The 24,341-nt window shown below is 33.2% G+C and overlaps 1 protein-coding gene across 1 annotated transcript in view; it reads right to left on the bottom strand.

The window, feature by feature from the left end:
* Positions 1-24,341, bottom strand: part of AHR (aryl hydrocarbon receptor) — a 55,837-nt gene that overhangs the window by 6,776 nt on the left and 24,720 nt on the right. Inside the window, exons 3-9 of the mRNA XM_041727715.1 lie at positions 22,928-23,031; positions 19,982-20,071; positions 18,209-18,332; positions 16,795-16,925; positions 14,961-15,163; positions 14,135-14,244; positions 13,348-13,489 (exon numbers count right to left, since the gene is read on the bottom strand). Coding sequence (XP_041583649.1) covers positions 13,348-13,489; positions 14,135-14,244; positions 14,961-15,163; positions 16,795-16,925; positions 18,209-18,332; positions 19,982-20,071; positions 22,928-23,031 — 904 coding nt within the window. The remainder of the gene's footprint in view (positions 1-13,347; positions 13,490-14,134; positions 14,245-14,960; positions 15,164-16,794; positions 16,926-18,208; positions 18,333-19,981; positions 20,072-22,927; positions 23,032-24,341) is intronic.

Here is a 24,341-nt window from a genome sequence, read left to right as displayed (position 1 = left end):
CAGCCAAAGATGCCAGTGGCATACATGCAATCTACACAGGAGATGTTCCTACACAAGGTCACTCCTTCATGACTGGGAGAGGTAGTTGTTTCACCTAATTAGAAAGTGAAAAATGAGAAGACAGAGGGATATGCTCCAAATGAAAGAGTAAGGCAAAACTTCAGAAACAAATGAAACAATCTACCTGATAAAAGAGTTCAAAGTAATGTTCACTGGACTTGGGAGAAGAATGGATGAACTCAGAACTTCAAAAAAGAGAAAGAAAAAGTTAATAACTAAAATGAAAAATACACTAGAGATCTGCAACAGGTTAGAAGAGATAGAAGAACAGGTCTGTAATCTGGAAGATAGGGCAATGGAAAGCACCCAAGTGGAACCACAAAAAAAGAAAAAAAGAAGATCAGTTAAGGAACCTCTGTGACCACATCAAGTACACAAATTTCACATTATAGGTATCCTAGCAGGAGGAGAGATGGGGGAGGAAAGGCAGAAAACATATGAGAAGAAATAATAGCTGAAAAATTCCCTTAACTGGGGAAGGAAACAAGCATTAAAGAGAGCTGCAAACATGATGAACCCAAGGAGGTCCCACACCAAGACACATCAAAGTTAAAAACAGTAAGAGAAAAGCAGCTGTTTAAATGCAAAGGAAACCCCATAAAGGTTGTCAGCTACTTTTGCAGCACAAGCTTTGCAGGCCAGAGGGGAGTGTCATGAGCTATTCAAATGCTTAAAGGAAAAAACCTACAACCAAGAATATTCCACCCAGCCAGGTTATAACTCAGAATTGAAGAAGAGAGGAAGAGTTTCCCAAGGTAAAGAGAATTATGAAAGAAAATAATTCACCAGGAAACCTATAGTACAGGTAGAGCAATCATTTGCAAATGATTGATTTAACCTTATGATGGTTAAAAGACAAAAGAGGTAAAATCAGTTATCTAGAAAATTAGGGAATCACAAAGATGTAACATTTGACATCAGATGCATACAAGATGAGAGGGGTAGTAAAAAAAACAGTGCTTTTACAATCTGTTCAAACATAAGCAACCATTAACTTAATACAGACTGCTATATACTTGGGATGTTATATAGGAACCTGAAGGTCACCACAAACTAAAAATTTATAATAGATACAGAAAAAAAAAATAAAGAAAAAGGAATCCAAGCATAACATTAAGTAAAGCTATCGATCACAAGGCAAGAGAGCAAGAAAATAAGGAACAGGGAATAACCATAATAACAACCAGAAAACAATGAACCAAATGGAGTAAGTCCATCCCTAGTGAATGGCCTAAATGCTCTAATCAAAGGATACAGGGTGAGTGAAGGGATTAAAAAAATAGACATCGATATGCTGCCTACAAGAATAAAACTTCAGACCTAAAGACAAATTCAGATTGAAAGTGCAGGGATGGAAAAAAAAAAAATACTCCATGCAAATGAAAGTAAAATAAATAAATAAGTAGTATCACCCCAGCTTATTTTATTTATTAACAGAGAAAATAGATTTTAAAGACTATAACAAGAGATAAGGAAGGGCATTACAAAATGATAAAGGGATCAATCCAACAAAAGGATATAATAATTGTAAATACCTATATACCTAGCATAGGAGCACTAAAATATATAAAGCAAAATATTAATAGACATAAAAGGAGAAATTATCAGTAATACAATAGTAGTAAGACTTTAGCACTGCATTTACATCAGTGGATAGATTATCCAGGCAGAAAATCAATAAAGAAACTTTGGCTTTCTAGGATACCTTAGACCAGATGGGCCAACTATATACACACACAGCATTCCATCCAAAAGAAGAACACCAAAACAAAACAAAACAAAACAAACAAACAAAAAAGAAGAACACACACATAAAGCAAGATCATGTTAGATCACAAAATAAGTCTCAATAAATTTGAGACTGAAATCAAGCATTTTTTTCTGTATGAATCTAGAAATCAACTATAAGGAAAAAAACTAGGAAAAAAATCACAAACACATGGAGGCTAAACAACATGCTACTGGCTAAACAACCAGTGGGTCAACAAAGAAATCAAAAGGAAATCAGAAAATACCTGGAGACAAATGAAAATGGAAACACAATGGTCTAAAATCTTTGGGACACAGCAAAAGTAGTTCTAAGAAGCTTATGCCAATATAGGCCTATCTCAAGAAATAAAAATCTCAATCTAACTTTTCACCTAAAGCAACTAGAAAAAGAACAAAAACCCCAAGTTAGTAGAAGGAAGACAATTAATAAAGATCAGAGAGACACAAATGAAATAGAGACTATAAAAACAATATAAGGGATCAATGACACCGAGAGATGGTTCTTTGAAAAGATAAAGTTAATAAACTTTTAGCCAGGAAGAAGAAAAATTGAAGACACAAATAAATAAAATCAGAAATAAAAGTAATAATCAACACTACAGAAATACATATAAGGAACTAGTAAGAAAAATTAGATGCCAACAAATTAGAAAACAAAAGTGAAATAAATTATTGAGACTACACTGAAAACAAAAAACTTTTGCACCATGAAGAAAACCACCAACAAAAGGAAAAGGAAGCCTACTGAATTCAGGAAAATATCTGCAAATGATATATCCAATAAAGGGATAATACCCAAAATATATAAAGAATTCATACAACTCAACAACAACAAAAAATCTGATTAAAAAGAGGACCTGAGGGATCCCTGGGTGGCGCAGCGGTTTAGTGCCTGCCTTTGGCCCAGGGCGCGATCCTGGAGACCTGGGATCGAATCCCACTTCAGGCTCCCGGTGCATGGAGCCTGCTTCTCCCTCTGCCTGTGTCTCTGCCTCTCTCTCTCTCTCTTGGTGTGACTATCGTAAATAAATAAAAATTTTTTAAAAAAGAGGACCTGAATAGATAGTTTTCTAAGGAAAATATACAGATGGCTAACAGGCACATGAAAAGATTACCAATATCACTATCATCGGGAAATGCAAAAAAAAAAAAAAAACACAGTGACCTATCACCTCACACCTGTCAGAATGGCAAAAATCAACAACACCAGAAATAATAAGTCTGAGAATATGGGGAAAAGGGCATCAAAAAAGTACACATCCCTTGTGTACTACTGATGGGACTGTAAATTGGTACAGTCACTGTGGAAAACAGTATGGAGGTTCCCTAAAAAATTAAAAATAGAAATACTATGCAACTCAGTAATTCCACTGCTGGGTACTTACCCAAAGAAAATGAAAACACTAATTTGAGAAGATAAATGCACCCCTCTGTTTACTGCAGAATTATTTATAATAGCCAAAATATGGAAGCAACCTAAGTGTCCATCAATAGATGAAAGGATAAGGAAGGTACGGTATATTGCTCAGCCATAAAAAAATAATGAAATCCTCCCATTTTTAAAAACATGGATGGACCCAGAAGGTATAGCATACCTAATGAAATTAGTCAGAGAAAGATAAATGTATGATATCAATTGCATGGAGTCCAGAGAAAACAAATGAACAAAAAGACATACACACACAGATACAGTCTCAAATACAGAGAATAAACTGGTGGTTGCCAGAGGGAAGGGGGTGGAAGGATGGGTAAAACAAATGAAGGAGATTAAGTGGTTTAAACTTCCAGGTATAATAAATCATGGTGATGAAAAGTACAACATAGGGAATACAGTCAATAATATTGTAATAACTTTGTATGCTGACAGGTGGTAACTACACTTACAGTGAGCATTGCAATGTATATCATTGTTGAATCACTATGTTGTACACCTGAAACCAATATAACATTGTATGTTAATTATACTTTTAAAAAATTTAGAAATCTGAGTAGGAAGAGCCATATCTAAATAAAACTCAGAATCTCTAAAGGAAAATAGTGGCATAACTGATATGAAAATTAAAACTCTTGCATGGCAAAAGAACAAATCAAGTTAAAGCATAGACAAAAATAGGTCATATTTATTATTTCATATATATATACTCTATATAGTATATGTGCGTATAAATATATACAATTTGATATCCATGTTAAGTAAAGAGGTTTTTTTTAAAGATTTTATTTATTTATTCATGAAAGACACAGAGAAAGAGGCAGACACAGGCAGAGGGAGAAGCAGGATCCCTGCAGGGAGCCTGATGTGGGACTCGATCCCAGGACCCCAGGATCATGCATGACCTGAGCCAAAGGCAGATGCTCAACCACTGAGTCACCCAGGTGCCCCAAATAAAGAGTTTCAGTGAGGACCAAGAGAGAATCAAACAACACAACAGAAGATATGAACTGACAATTCACAGAAGGAAAATGCCCTAGAAAGTTTTAAAAAGATGTCCTGACTCATTAGTAATGAGAAAATGCAACAAACCTCTTAATAACTTACAAAACAAGCAAACATGAAACTCATATAATGAAAATATGAACAGCAGAAACTATATTACTGACATATTAAGAATATCATACATACAACAGAACATATATTCTTGAGAGCACATGGGATATTTTACTAACATTGACCATATGTTAGATCATAAATAAGCTACCACAAATTTCAAAGAACTGAAATCACTCAGAAAATGTCTTGTAACTTCAGTAGAATTGTCCTAAAATTCAGTAACAAAAAGACTACACAATCCCCAATGTAAAAAGTACATTCCACTATATTTCTAAACAAATCATGAATAGAAAAAAACAAAACCTGTCAAAACATTAGGACTGTAGTTGAAGTTGTACTTAAAAGGAAACTAATAGCTTAAAGAAAAGTTTGGAAAAATATCAAATTATACCCAAGAGATTAGAAGGAAGAAAATAATAAGCAGACAAAGTGAAATAGAAAACAAACATACAATAGGGAAAATCAACAAAAGTTGGATCCTTGAAAAGACTAAAAAAACTAATGGAAAAAAAAAAAACTAATGGCCTTCTAGCAATAATAAAAGAGAGGGGGCAAATTTCTAATATCAGGAAATGTTTCTTAATCACTATAGATCTTACAATGAAAAAAGACAATAGAGCATAAAAGAGAAAAATCATCATCATGTCTATGAATCCAGAGGAAGTATTTAATAAAATTCAATGTCATTCATGATGATAATATTTAGTAAACTAGAGAGAAAGGAAGCTTTTAAATTAAAAAAAATATATATATATGTATATATAAATAGCAAAAGAATACACTACCACAAACATCATACTCTACAGTAAAATACTAAAGAGTTTCCCCTTAGACTGGAAAGAAGACAAAAATGAAACCTGATATCATTATCTCTTTTTTTGTTTTTAAAGATTTATTTATTCATTCATGAGAGACATAGAGAGAGAGGCAGAGACATAGGCAGAAGGAGAAGCTGACTCTTCACAGGGAGCCCGATGTGGGACTAGATCCTGGATCCTGGGATCATGCCCCGAGCCAGAGGCAGACACTCAACCTCTGAGTCACCTAGGCGTCCCAGTATCATTATTTCTTTTACATTTTATGGAGGACCTAACCAGTGCAATAAAGGAATTTTTTAAAAATAATAAATATCTAAAGATTAAAAAGACAAAAATTACATACATGGTATGTATTAGAAAATATTGAATAATCCAGACAACTTTTGAGAAAAAGTGGATTATACTAAGGTCACTGAATACAAGACAGTATTAAAAACAACAATGAAATGAAATGAAATAAATAAAATAAAAATAAAATAAAATAAACAAAAATAACCAACAATTAGAAATTGCTATACAGGGACGCCTGGGTGGCTCAGCGGTCGAGCGTCTGCCTTTGGCTTGGGGGGTGATCCCAGGATTCTGGGATCAAGTCCCACATCAGGCTTCCCACACAGAGCCTGCTTCCTCCTCTGCCTCTCAGAGACCTGAGAGAGGTCTCTGCCTCTCTTTCTCTGTGTCTTTCATGAATAAATAAATAAAATCTTAAAAAAAAAAAAGAAATTGCTACACATACACACCATTTAGAATACCATTGCAAAGGTTCAAGTATCTAGAAATAAAATTAAGAAAAAAATATAAGACTTGGGTAAGAAAAATACAACCCATTATTCAAACAAAGACAGGTACATACCCATGTACCCATATGCCCACGTACATACATTTATTCACCATGTTCACGGGTTGGAACAATATTATGAAGACGTTAATTCTCCCAAAATAAGCTATGGTTTCAATGTAATTCCATTCAAAATCCCAACAGATACTCTGGTGGAAACTGACAACTGATTTCTAAAGTATATATGGAAATATAAAGAACAGAGGACAGTCTTAAAGGAAAACAACAAAAAAACTCAACAAACATGATGGAGAGCATACACTCAGAGATCAAGATTTATTATAAAGATTGAGCAATGGACAATGTGTGGTTGGTGTGAAAATAGACAACTAGAGTAAGAGATAGGGAGCAAATCCCCTAATTAAAATTCAGTGCAGGGGGGATAAGATGGCCTTTTCTTCTCTTTTTTTTCTTTTTTTTTTAAGATGGTCTTTTCAATAAATGTTACTGGTCACTTGGATATACACATAAAGGAATATAGACATTGATCCTTAATACAAAGCACACAGAAATATCAGCTCTCCAGAGTGGAGAAAATATTTGCAATACAGTATTTGACAAAATATTCATTTACAGAATATGTAAGAAACCTAAAAACCACTGCCTGCTTAGAAAGTATACTAAACACAGCATTCTTCTATATTTATTTTATTTTACAAATGGTATTACTTTTCATCTTCATATACCACAATAAAGCCCTGGAGTTTTCATTGTTAATTCTCTTCTGTAGTTCTATAAGTTTAGTTGTTCAGTAAAGTTTGTTAATTCTATCTTCTCAATGTCCTTCACTTATGCCTTCTTTCTATACATATTATCTTTTCAACTTTTATTTCCAGAGAAAACTCTCATAGGATTTATTTGGAAGTTTTCATGTAAGAGGATTTATAAGCAGTCATTTTAAAAAATTAAAATATGAGACATTTTTGTCTTTGTACTTACGTTAGAGGTCTCTGAGTTGCGATGATATAATCTGGTCTTCCATTTTTATACACTAAACGTGCATTAGACTGAACCCAGGTCCATCGATTGTCTTTGGTAAGGAGCCTGAATACTATCATGCCACTCTCTCCTGTCTTAATCACTAAAATAAAATACAAAAATTATCAAACCCAAAATCAACATACTAAAGAAAATCTCTGAAACAAAGCCCCTCTAACATATTTTTCAATACATCAAAAAACTGATCATCAAATATGATGTCTTGACAACTTTTAAACACAATTTATTAAAATGCATAGAAACAGTTGTTCAAAGTTGTTTTTTTCTATTTCATCCTAAACTTATTTTTTAGTAGGTTAAAGGGAAGATAGGTCAGAAAATCCTGGTAATACATGAAACTACAGAGTATACATTTTGGGGAAAACAAAAAGATAAAAATTATATTCATTTTAAAAGGGGAACATTTCTATCATTTATGTTTAAAAATTGTGTAATAAAATGTTAATATATATTAATAGATTTATAAATTGATACCATTTAAAATGCTATTAAAAATTAAATAAAATGTTGGACAAATGGTCATTTTCCTAGTAATTAAGCTATTATATTCTTGTGTGGCAGCTATAGAGCACTTTAGAATAGAGTGTAATTCAGGGCAATCATAATGATATGACACTAAGTGTAAGTTTATTCAAATAGTTACCTTAAATACATTATGTAATAATCTGAAATATGTACCAGAATGTATGCCACTTTTCAGGCATGCATACAAGGAAATACAACTTACTCCGTATATGGTACTCAGCACAATAAAGCATATCAGCAGCATGAATAAATTGGTATCCCGATCCCCTCATGCACAACTCTGCTTCAGTATAGCCTAAAACAAGTTTTCCTCTGTTTAAAAAAAAAGGTAAAATAAGAAATTAGTTATATGCTCTTTTCTGCATTGTGTCTTCCTTGACATTCAGAATTTAACAGTAGCAGGTAGAAACAATCTATTAACCACATTCATGTAACTGCTTTCTTCTTTTTATGACTGTTAATTTAAGTTTTAGATGATTTTCATCTCTTGAACAGAGAACATGAAAATTAGCATGGAAGACGAATCTAACAGAGTTACATACATAAAAAAGAATCTGTAATAAAAATGTCAGAATGCTCCATTTGAGGGACAAAGTTTTTCAAACCTGTCTGCAATCCCATAGTTACAAGAAAAACAATTTTACATTTTGATATGATAAGAATGCTAATATCAAATCCACTTCATAATTTTCTGGAAGTTATTAAACTTCTAAAGCTAAAAATCAAAGTTTGTATGTGTTAAAAATATAAAATAAACCAACAATAAATGTCATCAGAATACTGAATCTTATTACTAAAATAAGCAAGTCATCTTTATGATACATAAATTGTGATAAGTATTGTAAAAAAATTTTAAGATGATCTGTGAGCCTGATGAAATTACTTTAAGAGGCTATAGTGAAAGAGTATGAAATAATCGCTCATATAATAATAAACATTACAAGGTACACTCTATGTTTCATATGCTAAGAGATTTACTGCAACAAAATATATATTTAATGAAACAAAACTGAAAAAGTTTTACTTACTTGGCATCACAAGCAGTAGGTGTAAAGTCTAGTTTGTGTTTGGTTCTAAAGATGAAATTTTTGGTTCGGATCTCAAGGATGGATGGTGGCTGAAGTGGAGTAGCTATTGCAAACAAAGCCAACTGAGGTGGCAGTATTGAACCATCTTTCCCTTTCTTGTTCTGTCCATGAAGATACTTTAACCTCCCTTGGAAATTCATTGCCTTAGAAAACCGAAACCAGTTCATTAAAATTAATGCTTAAAAATTGTTCATTTCAAAAGGCTCAATCATGGCCATTTCCAGTAGTCTTGAAAATTCCATAAAAGTTCATGAGGCTGACTCATGCTATTTTCATTCTTTTCTTCACAGGAAGCCCATTAACAACTATCCCTACAGGTAGTACAAACACTATCCTAAAAGGGCTGACAAGGGAGCTGTCACAACAAAATTATCTGTATCTTTCTCTGAGCTCACAATTGCCCTGTTATTAATACCTTCCTTCCCCTCACCATGGCATTCAGTACATATTTCCTCAATGAATGGTGATAAAGTCATCAAGTACATACTAATTTTCAAATACAGATAAGCTATAGTCCATAGCTCACTGTCTATTTCATAACCTATGGTAATCTTTCATATAGAGATAAAATGCAATTTTATTAAGATGCTAGAATGAATAATCAAATCATTTAAAGAATGTAGAATTCTACTAACAATAAAGGGCACTTTAGAAGACAGGAAACAAAGAAACTTAAATGTGGGATCCCTGGGTGGCGCAGCGGTTTGGCGCCTGCCTTTGGCCCAGGGCGCGATCCTGGAGACCCGGGATCGAATCCCACGTCGGGCTCCCGGTGCATGGAGCCTGCTTCTGTCTCTGCCTCTCTCTCTCTCTCTCTCTCTCTCTCTCTCTTGACTGTAAATTGGTACAGTCACTGTGGAAAACAGTATGGAGGTTCCCTAAAAAATTAAAAATAGAAATACTATGCAACTCAGTAATTCCACTGCTGGGTACTTACCCAAAGAAAATGAAAACACTAATTTGAGAAGATAAATGCACCCCTCTGTTTACTGCAGAATTATTTATAATAGCCAAAATATGGAAGCAACCTAAGTGTCCATCAATAGATGAAAGGATAAGGAAGGTACGGTATATTGCTCAGCCATAAAAAAATAATGAAATCCTCCCATTTTTAAAAACATGGATGGACCCAGAAGGTATAGCATACCTAATGAAATTAGTCAGAGAAAGATAAATGTATGATATCAATTGCATGGAGTCCAGAGAAAACAAATGAACAAAAAGACATACACACACAGATACAGTCTCAAATACAGAGAATAAACTGGTGGTTGCCAGAGGGAAGGGGGTGGAAGGATGGGTAAAACAAATGAAGGAGATTAAGTGGTTTAAACTTCCAGGTATAATAAATCATGGTGATGAAAAGTACAACATAGGGAATACAGTCAATAATATTGTAATAACTTTGTATGCTGACAGGTGGTAACTACACTTACAGTGAGCATTGCAATGTATATCATTGTTGAATCACTATGTTGTACACCTGAAACCAATATAACATTGTATGTTAATTATACTTTTAAAAAATTTAGAAATCTGAGTAGGAAGAGCCATATCTAAATAAAACTCAGAATCTCTAAAGGAAAATAGTGGCATAACTGATATGAAAATTAAAACTCTTGCATGGCAAAAGAACAAATCAAGTTAAAGCATAGACAAAAATAGGTCATATTTATTATTTCATATATATATACTCTATATAGTATATGTGCGTATAAATATATACAATTTGATATCCATGTTAAGTAAAGAGGTTTTTTTTAAAGATTTTATTTATTTATTCATGAAAGACACAGAGAAAGAGGCAGACACAGGCAGAGGGAGAAGCAGGATCCCTGCAGGGAGCCTGATGTGGGACTCGATCCCAGGACCCCAGGATCATGCATGACCTGAGCCAAAGGCAGATGCTCAACCACTGAGTCACCCAGGTGCCCCAAATAAAGAGTTTCAGTGAGGACCAAGAGAGAATCAAACAACACAACAGAAGATATGAACTGACAATTCACAGAAGGAAAATGCCCTAGAAAGTTTTAAAAAGATGTCCTGACTCATTAGTAATGAGAAAATGCAACAAACCTCTTAATAACTTACAAAACAAGCAAACATGAAACTCATATAATGAAAATATGAACAGCAGAAACTATATTACTGACATATTAAGAATATCATACATACAACAGAACATATATTCTTGAGAGCACATGGGATATTTTACTAACATTGACCATATGTTAGATCATAAATAAGCTACCACAAATTTCAAAGAACTGAAATCACTCAGAAAATGTCTTGTAACTTCAGTAGAATTGTCCTAAAATTCAGTAACAAAAAGACTACACAATCCCCAATGTAAAAAGTACATTCCACTATATTTCTAAACAAATCATGAATAGAAAAAAACAAAACCTGTCAAAACATTAGGACTGTAGTTGAAGTTGTACTTAAAAGGAAACTAATAGCTTAAAGAAAAGTTTGGAAAAATATCAAATTATACCCAAGAGATTAGAAGGAAGAAAATAATAAGCAGACAAAGTGAAATAGAAAACAAACATACAATAGGGAAAATCAACAAAAGTTGGATCCTTGAAAAGACTAAAAAAACTAATGGAAAAAAAAAAAACTAATGGCCTTCTAGCAATAATAAAAGAGAGGGGGCAAATTTCTAATATCAGGAAATGTTTCTTAATCACTATAGATCTTACAATGAAAAAAGACAATAGAGCATAAAAGAGAAAAATCATCATCATGTCTATGAATCCAGAGGAAGTATTTAATAAAATTCAATGTCATTCATGATGATAATATTTAGTAAACTAGAGAGAAAGGAAGCTTTTAAATTAAAAAAAATATATATATATGTATATATAAATAGCAAAAGAATACACTACCACAAACATCATACTCTACAGTAAAATACTAAAGAGTTTCCCCTTAGACTGGAAAGAAGACAAAAATGAAACCTGATATCATTATCTCTTTTTTTGTTTTTAAAGATTTATTTATTCATTCATGAGAGACATAGAGAGAGAGGCAGAGACATAGGCAGAAGGAGAAGCTGACTCTTCACAGGGAGCCCGATGTGGGACTAGATCCTGGATCCTGGGATCATGCCCCGAGCCAGAGGCAGACACTCAACCTCTGAGTCACCTAGGCGTCCCAGTATCATTATTTCTTTTACATTTTATGGAGGACCTAACCAGTGCAATAAAGGAATTTTTTAAAAATAATAAATATCTAAAGATTAAAAAGACAAAAATTACATACATGGTATGTATTAGAAAATATTGAATAATCCAGACAACTTTTGAGAAAAAGTGGATTATACTAAGGTCACTGAATACAAGACAGTATTAAAAACAACAATGAAATGAAATGAAATAAATAAAATAAAAATAAAATAAAATAAACAAAAATAACCAACAATTAGAAATTGCTATACAGGGACGCCTGGGTGGCTCAGCGGTCGAGCGTCTGCCTTTGGCTTGGGGGGTGATCCCAGGATTCTGGGATCAAGTCCCACATCAGGCTTCCCACACAGAGCCTGCTTCCTCCTCTGCCTCTCAGAGACCTGAGAGAGGTCTCTGCCTCTCTTTCTCTGTGTCTTTCATGAATAAATAAATAAAATCTTAAAAAAAAAAAAGAAATTGCTACACATACACACCATTTAGAATACCATTGCAAAGGTTCAAGTATCTAGAAATAAAATTAAGAAAAAAATATAAGACTTGGGTAAGAAAAATACAACCCATTATTCAAACAAAGACAGGTACATACCCATGTACCCATATGCCCACGTACATACATTTATTCACCATGTTCACGGGTTGGAACAATATTATGAAGACGTTAATTCTCCCAAAATAAGCTATGGTTTCAATGTAATTCCATTCAAAATCCCAACAGATACTCTGGTGGAAACTGACAACTGATTTCTAAAGTATATATGGAAATATAAAGAACAGAGGACAGTCTTAAAGGAAAACAACAAAAAAACTCAACAAACATGATGGAGAGCATACACTCAGAGATCAAGATTTATTATAAAGATTGAGCAATGGACAATGTGTGGTTGGTGTGAAAATAGACAACTAGAGTAAGAGATAGGGAGCAAATCCCCTAATTAAAATTCAGTGCAGGGGGGATAAGATGGCCTTTTCTTCTCTTTTTTTTCTTTTTTTTTTAAGATGGTCTTTTCAATAAATGTTACTGGTCACTTGGATATACACATAAAGGAATATAGACATTGATCCTTAATACAAAGCACACAGAAATATCAGCTCTCCAGAGTGGAGAAAATATTTGCAATACAGTATTTGACAAAATATTCATTTACAGAATATGTAAGAAACCTAAAAACCACTGCCTGCTTAGAAAGTATACTAAACACAGCATTCTTCTATATTTATTTTATTTTACAAATGGTATTACTTTTCATCTTCATATACCACAATAAAGCCCTGGAGTTTTCATTGTTAATTCTCTTCTGTAGTTCTATAAGTTTAGTTGTTCAGTAAAGTTTGTTAATTCTATCTTCTCAATGTCCTTCACTTATGCCTTCTTTCTATACATATTATCTTTTCAACTTTTATTTCCAGAGAAAACTCTCATAGGATTTATTTGGAAGTTTTCATGTAAGAGGATTTATAAGCAGTCATTTTAAAAAATTAAAATATGAGACATTTTTGTCTTTGTACTTACGTTAGAGGTCTCTGAGTTGCGATGATATAATCTGGTCTTCCATTTTTATACACTAAACGTGCATTAGACTGAACCCAGGTCCATCGATTGTCTTTGGTAAGGAGCCTGAATACTATCATGCCACTCTCTCCTGTCTTAATCACTAAAATAAAATACAAAAATTATCAAACCCAAAATCAACATACTAAAGAAAATCTCTGAAACAAAGCCCCTCTAACATATTTTTCAATACATCAAAAAACTGATCATCAAATATGATGTCTTGACAACTTTTAAACACAATTTATTAAAATGCATAGAAACAGTTGTTCAAAGTTGTTTTTTTCTATTTCATCCTAAACTTATTTTTTAGTAGGTTAAAGGGAAGATAGGTCAGAAAATCCTGGTAATACATGAAACTACAGAGTATACATTTTGGGGAAAACAAAAAGATAAAAATTATATTCATTTTAAAAGGGGAACATTTCTATCATTTATGTTTAAAAATTGTGTAATAAAATGTTAATATATATTAATAGATTTATAAATTGATACCATTTAAAATGCTATTAAAAATTAAATAAAATGTTGGACAAATGGTCATTTTCCTAGTAATTAAGCTATTATATTCTTGTGTGGCAGCTATAGAGCACTTTAGAATAGAGTGTAATTCAGGGCAATCATAATGATATGACACTAAGTGTAAGTTTATTCAAATAGTTACCTTAAATACATTATGTAATAATCTGAAATATGTACCAGAATGTATGCCACTTTTCAGGCATGCATACAAGGAAATACAACTTACTCCGTATATGGTACTCAGCACAATAAAGCATATCAGCAGCATGAATAAATTGGTATCCCGATCCCCTCATGCACAACTCTGCTTCAGTATAGCCTAAAACAAGTTTTCCTCTGTTTAAAAAAAAAGGTAAAATAAGAAATTAGTTATATGCTCTTTTCTGCATTGTGTCTTCCTTGACATTCAGAATTTAACAGTAGCAGGTAGAAACAATCTATTAACCACATTCATGTAACTGCTTTCTTCTTTTTATGACTGTTAATTTAAGTTTTAGATGATTTTCATCTCTTGAACAGAGAACATGAAAATTAGCATGGAAGACGAATCTAACAGAGTTACATACATAAAAAAGAATCTGTAATAAAAATGTCAGAATGCTCCATTTGAGGGACAAAGTTTTTCAAACCTGTCTGCAATCCCATAGTTACAAGAAAAACAATTTTACATTTTGATATGATAAGAATGCTAATATCAAATCCACTTCATAATTTTCTGGAAGTTATTAAACTTCTAAAGCTAAAAATCAAAGTTTGTATGTGTTAAAAATATAAAATAAACCAACAATAAATGTCATCAGAATACTGAATCTTATTACTAAAATAAGCAAGTCATCTTTATGATACATAAATTGTGATAAGTATTGTAAAAAAATTTTAAGATGATCTGTGAGCCTGATGAAATTACTTTAAGAGGCTATAGTGAAAGAGTATGAAATAATCGCTCATATAATAATAAACATTACAAGGTACACTCTATGTTTCATATGCTAAGAGATTTACTGCAACAAAATATATATTTAATGAAACAAAACTGAAAAAGTTTTACTTACTTGGCATCACAAGCAGTAGGTGTAAAGTCTAGTTTGTGTTTGGTTCTAAAGATGAAATTTTTGGTTCGGATCTCAAGGATGGATGGTGGCTGAAGTGGAGTAGCTATTGCAAACAAAGCCAACTGAGGTGGCAGTATTGAACCATCTTTCCCTTTCTTGTTCTGTCCATGAAGATACTTTAACCTCCCTTGGAAATTCATTGCCTTAGAAAACCGAAACCAGTTCATTAAAATTAATGCTTAAAAATTGTTCATTTCAAAAGGCTCAATCATGGCCATTTCCAGTAGTCTTGAAAATTCCATAAAAGTTCATGAGGCTGACTCATGCTATTTTCATTCTTTTCTTCACAGGAAGCCCATTAACAACTATCCCTACAGGTAGTACAAACACTATCCTAAAAGGGCTGACAAGGGAGCTGTCACAACAAAATTATCTGTATCTTTCTCTGAGCTCACAATTGCCCTGTTATTAATACCTTCCTTCCCCTCACCATGGCATTCAGTACATATTTCCTCAATGAATGGTGATAAAGTCATCAAGTACATACTAATTTTCAAATACAGATAAGCTATAGTCCATAGCTCACTGTCTATTTCATAACCTATGGTAATCTTTCATATAGAGATAAAATGCAATTTTATTAAGATGCTAGAATGAATAATCAAATCATTTAAAGAATGTAGAATTCTACTAACAATAAAGGGCACTTTTAGAAGACAGGAAACAAAGAAACTTAAATGTGGGATCCCTGGGTGGCGCAGCGGTTTGGCGCCTGCCTTTGGCCCAGGGCGCGATCCTGGAGACCCGGGATCGAATCCCACGTCGGGCTCCCGGTGCATGGAGCCTGCTTCTCTGTCTCTGCCTCTCTCTCTCTCTCTCTCTCTCTCTCTCTCTCTGACTGTAATAAAATAAATAAAAAATTAAAAAAAAAAAAAAGAAACTTAAATGTGAAAATGATCAATTTAGTTGCTTAGAAGTGTATTAACCAGGCTGAGCAATGATTCTGACCTCAGTATATGACAGCAACACAAGGAAGAAAAGACCCAAGTATACAAATTCTATCTCAGAAATACATATTAATTGATCATCAGTACTAAGAAAACTACCTCAAAGCACAATTCTAACTGTGGGTCAGCAAAATAACCTTCACAAATAAACACATCAACAAAAATAACTGCTAATATTTAAGATTTTATTATCTATTTCAAAGTCCTGATAATTCACAAAAGTAATATGTATCATGCTTTATATTCTCTTCTGTACCCAGTGGAGTGCACTATCTTAAGGACAAAGACTCCTTCCACTCTGAGTATCCTGCTAAACCTGCTTGCTCCCTGATTATCTTGTTCAGGTGCTCAAGCTACACAATGGCAGCTCATACCACATGACAATTCTGCAATCACGAATATACAACCATTTTTAGATAGCAGTTACTGTAGTTGTGTAGAAAAAGCTATGATAATATTTCTGGCTGGCAAGGATTAAATCCAAAGAGGGTAAGCATTTTGCTCCTAAAAAAGGGCTACAAAGTTCTCTGTCTTACATATTATGAAATCCTAAAAATAGGCAAGATCAAGGTTCTATAATATTTCACTCAGTCTTTGTTACTACATCCTAAAAGATTAAGATTTTGAGTTATGGAAGATACTAAAATCTGAAAAAAGTAATTTTTTAGTTACTTTCCTTCATGAAGTTATTTCTTAAAGGAGTTTTAAATATCAAACTCAAATCTAACCAAAGAAAGTAGTTTCAGTTGTCTTTTTTTTTTTTTTTTTTTTTTTTGCTTTCTGAAATTTAATAGGAATTGCCAGTATCATAATACTTTGCACCTTACCAGAAAACCGGACGAATTATCCAGCAGACACCTTAGTCGGCACACGAAGCTCCTTTCCATTAAGGAAGAGTTTTCTGGAGGAAGCTGGTCTGGGTTATAACAGACTACTGGCTGTGGCAGCCCATTAGCATCTGTAGAAATAATAGCAACACGAATTTACACCTCATTTTGCTGTACAATCAAGTGTTTGGAGAGCTGAAATTTGCATTAATTTCTAAATTGGATTCTGTTCTGATACAAAAAAGAATCATTTTCAGAAGAGTAGCTAATGAAAAGAAACTAAAATGCACAGAATATCACTTTTACTACATAGAACTTTACTCAGTTTTTTTTTATTTCTATTGTCAAAAATATATTTTCCAATGCCTTTTATCTTAACACTTTTCGTAGACTTTTTTTTTTAAGATTTTATTTATTTATCCATGAGAGACACAGAGAGAGAGAGAGAGAGGCAGAGACACAGGCAGAGGGAGAAGCAGGCTCCAGGCAGGGAGCCTGACGTGGGACTCGATCCTGGGTCTCCAGGATCACACCCCGGGCTGAGGGCAACGCTAAACCGCTGAGCCACCCGGGCTGCCCACTTTCCTAGACTTCTAAAAGCACTGCAGAGGGAAAAGTTTTTTTTTTTTAAGATTTTATTTATTTATTCATGAGAGACAGAGAGAGAGAGAGAGAGGCCGAGACACAGGCAGAGGGAGAAGCAGGCTCCACACAGGGAGCCCGATGTGGAACTCAATCCTGTGACTCCAGGATCATGCTCCAGGCCAAAGGCAGTTGTTAAACTGCTGAGCCACCCAGGGATTCCGAAAAGTTTTTTTATACTTGCATATTCTAGTTTGCTTTTTATTTGGTCCATTCGATAGACAGAACAATTTATACATACTTGAGTATCAACCTTACACATTCCTTCCAGTCTCTCAAAATATTATATGTGATTTTTATAAAATATATTACTGAGAGGGGCGTCTGGGTGGCTCAGTTAAGCATCAAGCTGTTATTGTGGTTCAGGTCGTGGTCTCAGGGTGTGGGACCAAGCCCTAAATATGAGACTGTGCTCAGCAAGGAGTCAGCTTCTCTCTCTCTCCCTCAGTCACTTCCCCCACCCATGCACAATCAATCAATTAAATAAATTAATTAATTAATTAATTAATTAATATTTTTTTAAGAAAAAATTTAAAATATATTACTGAGTATGGTAACACTTTCTTGCTTGAAATTCATCAATAATTTGTCAAAATATTCCTTAGGTTACCAAGCTCTTTGTTATCTGGCTGGAGCCTACAACCACAGACTAATGTCTTCCTACTTCTTTCCAACCTTCACCGTAGAGTTATACATCTCCCAGAGGTTCTGGCCTCCTTTCAGAGAACTGTATCAAGAAATCACCATACTGTCTTTTGGCAAACATTCTTACCATCAACTCCTTGTCCAGAGTCTGTACACTGTGAAGGGTTTAATGTCCAGTGTAGCTGACGCTGAAATTCACCTCGGTCTTCAGTATGAATAAGTTCATATACACTCTGATGTATGACATCAGACTAAAGAAAAAAGATACAAGGAGACTTTTTTAAAGTACTGATTTAAAAAACGTGGTTTACTAAATTAATATCAAAACGTAGCTAGATTACTGAGTGCTTGTCAGTGGTGACAAATGTATGTCAGATTGTTGCAAAACTCTCTAGTCATCCAAGATAGGAAAAGCTAGAGTGAGCAGAACACTGTAACCAGTCAGCCAAATTTAACTACCATCACTTCCCTACTTGAATGCTTTTCAGTCAACTAAGTCATCATCTCATTCCTTAATTGCAACACATTCAGTTCTTCTCATTTTAAATTTACTGATCTTTTAAATCCTACTTCTTTCACAAAACCTTGTCTGAAAATTTAGTCATCTTAGACTTCTCTAACGCTTAAAAGTATTATGTATTTCTTTCACTGTCCTCTAATGATTTTCTTTATATTAAACTTTTACTTCTAGAAGAGTAAAGGATCGTGCTTTTACCAGCTTAGATTCCTTCCTCTACCTCTTGCCTCTCAGTAAGTCAGGCTTTGTGGGAGGGCCAGATTCCACTATCTATCGAGTTTAGCTATCTACACTTAAACCTCCCTGTGTACTTAATCTAGCATTAAACCATCTTAATGCCATCTATTCTCCAATTGCCAGAGTTCTCACCTAAAACACAGACTGCAGCATACACAGTCCCTTAACAAAAACTAAAGACTTTTGGTGGTTTCTATCATGTATACAACATAGTTTAAATTTCAGTCTATATAACACTGTAGATGCTGCTATTCCAACCAGCAGCCTTGGCATCACCTGTGAGCTTGTGAGAAATGCAAACTGATAGGCCCCACTCTGACCCAAACTGAATCAGATTATCTGGAAGTAAGGCCCAAAGATTTTCGAGTTTTACATGAAGTTTAAGTGAGTCCTACACATATTAGAATTTAAGAAATGCTGGCACATAAGAATAGCTAACATTCAAGGGTATTTACAAACTGTTCTCAAATTATACCAAATATTTTTGTCCCTCAAATATGACAATTCACCACTCCATTTATGCACCATTTATTCAATGACACTAAACAAACCAAACATGTTCATCTCTTAAAGTACTTCTGGTCTACTACTGCTTAACATAGTTCTACCTTTTCTTTCCTGTGTTCTCTCTACAACTGCCCACCCACCTGAATCTTATGCTTTCTTTACGTTAGCTTAAATACCATTTCCTTCAGGAAATTTTCCATTATCAGCTTAAGACAGAATTAAAGGTTTAAGCCATGATACTTTGCCTGTACCTTTACATATCACTTCATTCACTTCACAGTTGCCGTATGCCCTCCGGTATCCATAACTAATGGGATGGCAAATATTCCCTTGTCTGCCCCCCATCCAAAGCGTATCTGCCCCTAACCTGAATGTTTCTTATATATAAGAGTCTTTAATAAGTGTAAGATGAAACACAATATGTATGAATCTCATAAACATTTAAGAAAATTGTAATGTAGTAAATTATTAATAGTATAAAAATTTTAGCTAAAAATATATTTTTATTTTAAAGAATATTTTGATTGATATTTTATATATACAAATTATCTTTTATGCCTAAAGCATATGATACATAAAAAGTAGAGTTAATTCTCCAAAAAAAATTTTTTTTACATGGCTTGAGAAAAATATACTTACCTGCTGAAACCCTAGGTAATCTTGTATGGTAGAAGAAGCATAAAAGACCAAAGCATCTGTGGTGACAACCAGCACAAAGCCATTCAGAGCCTACAAGGAAAAAGATTATCAAATTAGTAATGTGACTAAATAACAATATTGCCACTCATAAATACTGACTTCAGTTACGGTTGTCACTTTTATTGCTGAAAAATCTCTCTTTAAAATGGCTAAAATGATAACATCTCATAAACACAGATATACCATATACTGTCGAATGAAAAGAATCTATTTATACCTTTTGATTTAGGTAAGGAAAAGCTGACAGCTAAACTTAATGTTCAATCACAGTAACTTCAATAAAAAACTGGTTTCTTTTTCCTCATGCTTTGGGTGTTCAGAGATCATAGTTATAGTACCTGGTGAGTGCCCCCAAATGAATGGTGGTGGCACCCACCGGGAACTGAAATGTTTAATAACACCTTCAAAATTAAATAGTCTTAAATTTCAGTTAGCAGTTACACCCAATTTTGTATTTTTTTCCTTCTGAATTATCTTTTTTATAGAGAAGAGTATCCATTGATGATATGCATTTCTTTTGTGGAGAGTCATGATTGTTCAAACAGTGAAATGAATTTAGTACTTTCCAATAAACTCCTTATGCCAGAAAGCACAAAGATAATTTAAGATACAGTATCACAAGCTTTTAGACAAATGTTAATTGTCAAAAATAAAACAAAAAAGCCTTTAAAAAGAATATATGCATGCCAATTTTATGTATCTCTCAAAAGATCTTAAATACTATTCGGAAGAAGGTTATTACTTATATTGAATTATTAGTGAACAAACAGAATATGTTAATTACATATTAATGAAAGAGATTATTATTCTTTAGTATTAGTCACAAAGATTTGCCCTACTTATCTGAAAATCATGATGAGGTTCACTTACTATTTAATATGAGAGAAATAAGTTGCAACTGATAATGTTATTTATGGTTTCAACTTCTGTTAACTCAAAAATGAAGCTGCAGATTCTAATAGGCATGACAGTAAATAGTAGCAGGCAGAAGATGATTAAACAAATGAAAATGACTGAAATAAATGATGGATAATGAAAAGACAGAGAAAGTCATTTTTTTAAAAAGATTTTGTTTATTATACATGAAAAACACACACACACACACAGAGAAAGAGATGCAGAGACACAGGCAGAGGGAGAAGCAGGCTCCATGCAGGGAGCCCCACATGGGACTCAATCCGGGGTCTCCAGGATCACACCCTGGCCTGAAGGCAGCACGAAACCGCTGAGCCACCTGGGCTGCCCGAGAAAGTCATTTTTATTTTTATTTTTATACCTTATATAATACTAATGAATTTAAGCTAAGCTTGAAAGTATTTTAAATTTTTCGTAATAAAACACGGTGTAACATTTTCTTTATCTCCTTTGTTAAAACTAAAGGAAATGATTTCTCATTAAAAGTGTCACGGCAAGTAGTATATTGTATCTCTGGAAACATTCTCTATGCCTTAGGGATACTTGGTTGATAACCATATGCTGAAAGTATAGTTAGATGTCATTATGACAACTGTATGTAATGAAATACACCATTTTCATATGTCTACAATGTTCTTGATCATCTGTTTCAGAAGAGATCCAGCCAACTGGGTCCTAGCAAATCATATGATATGCGATGCTTCCTATTGGAAACTAATTTACAAGTGATATCCAACATAATTTGTACCAGATGCATTTATTTTAAATACCTAAATGTTTCCAATTTTCAGAAAATTAAAAAATAATACTAGTCTTGCATTAATATTATTTTTATTCTCTGTCCTTGACATAGTATATGCTTAAAATTTGCCTAAATATTCTAGGAGGGAAAAAATCATTGGCCCATAATTTAAACTGCTTTATCAAATGTTAAGCATTCCATATTTGTTTATTTTCTCTTGAAATGTAGGATTTCCTTATTACTTTACTCCAGAACCCGAGGTGTGTGTTTAATCATATAAAGCAGCAATTATAAAAATGTTTTCCTATGACCTGAATAAGGAGTCTTTATGTTTGAAGCTATTATATAAATAAAGATCCTCAGCCAGGGCCAGGAAGAGGACTCATGCTTGAATACATTTAATTTGTTTAACCTAATGGGAGCAAAAGTTAATTTTCACAATTACAAAAATAATAAAAAATGTTAAAATTATTGAGTTACACATAAACATTTTCAGAATGAATTAAAGGAGTTAGTAAAAGTTGCAGCTACTTTCTGTCACAAAAGGAAACTAAGTTCTTCACTCTGTTCACTGGATGGAATTGAAAATGATCACATAATAGTAATAGCACATAGCACAGCACACATCTTCATTCTATCTTTTTTTTCAACAAAATAAATACCTGAGAATTTTAGATGAGAATTAAACATCGTATCAGTTCCAAAAAAATAGAGTAAAAAAAAAAAAAAGTTTTACAAACAAATCTAAAAACTCTCTGAGTTCTAAAGCAAAAATTAGGGCTTCTAGTTGTTGAGAAAAATCTTTAGCATGTTGATACGACATGATGTAGCTAAGAGACAATACAGTTATAAGAACATATTGAAAAATGAAATTTAGTTTAAGAACAATATTGAACTATTAAGTAAATGTAATTAACTGTTTTAATAAAGTGATACCCCTGAAAAAGCATATGTAAATTCAATGTCTTAAATGAGAACCTTTGAAATAATCTAGGAGTTCTTTCTAGTTAAAAAAATACAACAGGGAAATTGCTAAGTAGACTTCTAATCTACTTGATACAATTATATTTTTTCACATACTAGCAACACAACACCACTATTGCAGTTCAGATGAAATGACATGAAATACTGGGTAAGTTCTAAATAAACTGGAGTAACTAAAAGACTGATTCATTAATCTTTCATTTACCATGTCTTTATTATGAGAAACTATATTTACTAAAATTTACCTGTAATAAGAATTCTCCTTCTTGCAGATGCAGACCTTCTCTGAATTTTGTTCTACAGTTTTCCTGGACTTCATTTCTGTCAGTTGGGGAGGACTGTAATGCAACTATGCAGAAAAGGGAAAAGCAATGATATAGTAAGTAGTTTTTCAAGTAAGTGACTTCAAAGGGCTATAATGGAAAATCTCCATATACCTAACAGAGACATAATGTGAAATACTGTCCACTAGTACTATAATGACTAAGTATAATCCTTTGTCAATAAGTGGTTTCCAAATCAGTGGACAGATTGCTAAAAATAATTAATTACCAATAAATAATTTATTAAAAAACAATAAAGTATTAAAAATAATTTGTGATGAGCTCAATAGGATTTTTGGCATGTAACTTAAGAGTTTTAAAGAACTACATGGTGCTGCTATAAAAACTCTCCCCATTCTTATTCATTTACTTATAAGGTTCCTCAGAACATGACCTGTAAAATGATTTTACTATCAATATATACATACCTAAACAGTGAACATATAATGGTGAGGAGGGAGAATCAACCATCAGCCTTATTAAGAAATATATTTCCATTAAGGTTAGAATCCTTCTGTCTAGCTTTAGAGTAAAAAGCAAGTAGTATTGTTACTACAGTCTTGTTAAATTTGTAAATCAACACACGAAGAATTAACAACTTTATGATTTTGAATCATTCTATCCAAGAACATGTTCTTCCTTTTGTTCAAATCTGTATTTTTTGTCCCACTAGAGTATTTTGAAGTTGTTCACAAAAAGATTTGCATATTAACTTTTATGTTTATTTCTACATATTCCGTTTTTTAAAGTGGCTTCTCCATTATTATCTTCTAACTGCTTGTGGATTATATATATAAGGGGAAGTCTGATGCCATGGCAGGATGCTTACTCCTGGAGGTAGCAGGTTATAACACTCTCTCTCCTTCTCTGTCATCTCTCTTCTTTATCTCGTGTGTGTGTGTGTGTGTGTGTGTGTGTGTGTGTGTGTGTGTCTTGTATAGTCTGGGAGGCAACACAACTGAAGAGTAGTAAGAGCTATTGTGTACTTACTTAGAATTTTTCCAAGCACTCTCAAATATCATTTCATTTAATATTGGTAAGTGACAGAATGAAGTTCAAATCTTAGCTTTGCCATTTACTAAATGTGTAGGCTTTCTGAGCCTATGTCCCAAAATGTGAACTGGTAATTAAAAACAAAAAACAAAAAACCATGTTGCTCGGTTATTGTGAAGAATAATGAGAATATATGTGAAGTTCCTGGCTCAGAAGTTCAATAAATGGTAACTTTATTAGCAGTGTTTCCCAGATCCTATAGGCTAGTTTGTTAAAAAGTATAGCCTTTTTTATACAATCACAATGTATTTCCATTTCCTGATCTGTTTTTAAACATCAATAT

The sequence above is a fragment of the Vulpes lagopus genome, chromosome 13 (genome assembly GCF_018345385.1).
Source record: "Vulpes lagopus strain Blue_001 chromosome 13, ASM1834538v1, whole genome shotgun sequence".
In the NCBI taxonomy this organism is placed as follows: Eukaryota; Metazoa; Chordata; class Mammalia; order Carnivora; family Canidae; genus Vulpes; species Vulpes lagopus.
Note: the sequence above shows the minus strand (reverse complement) of the source record. Positions and strands in the feature narration are given on the sequence as shown.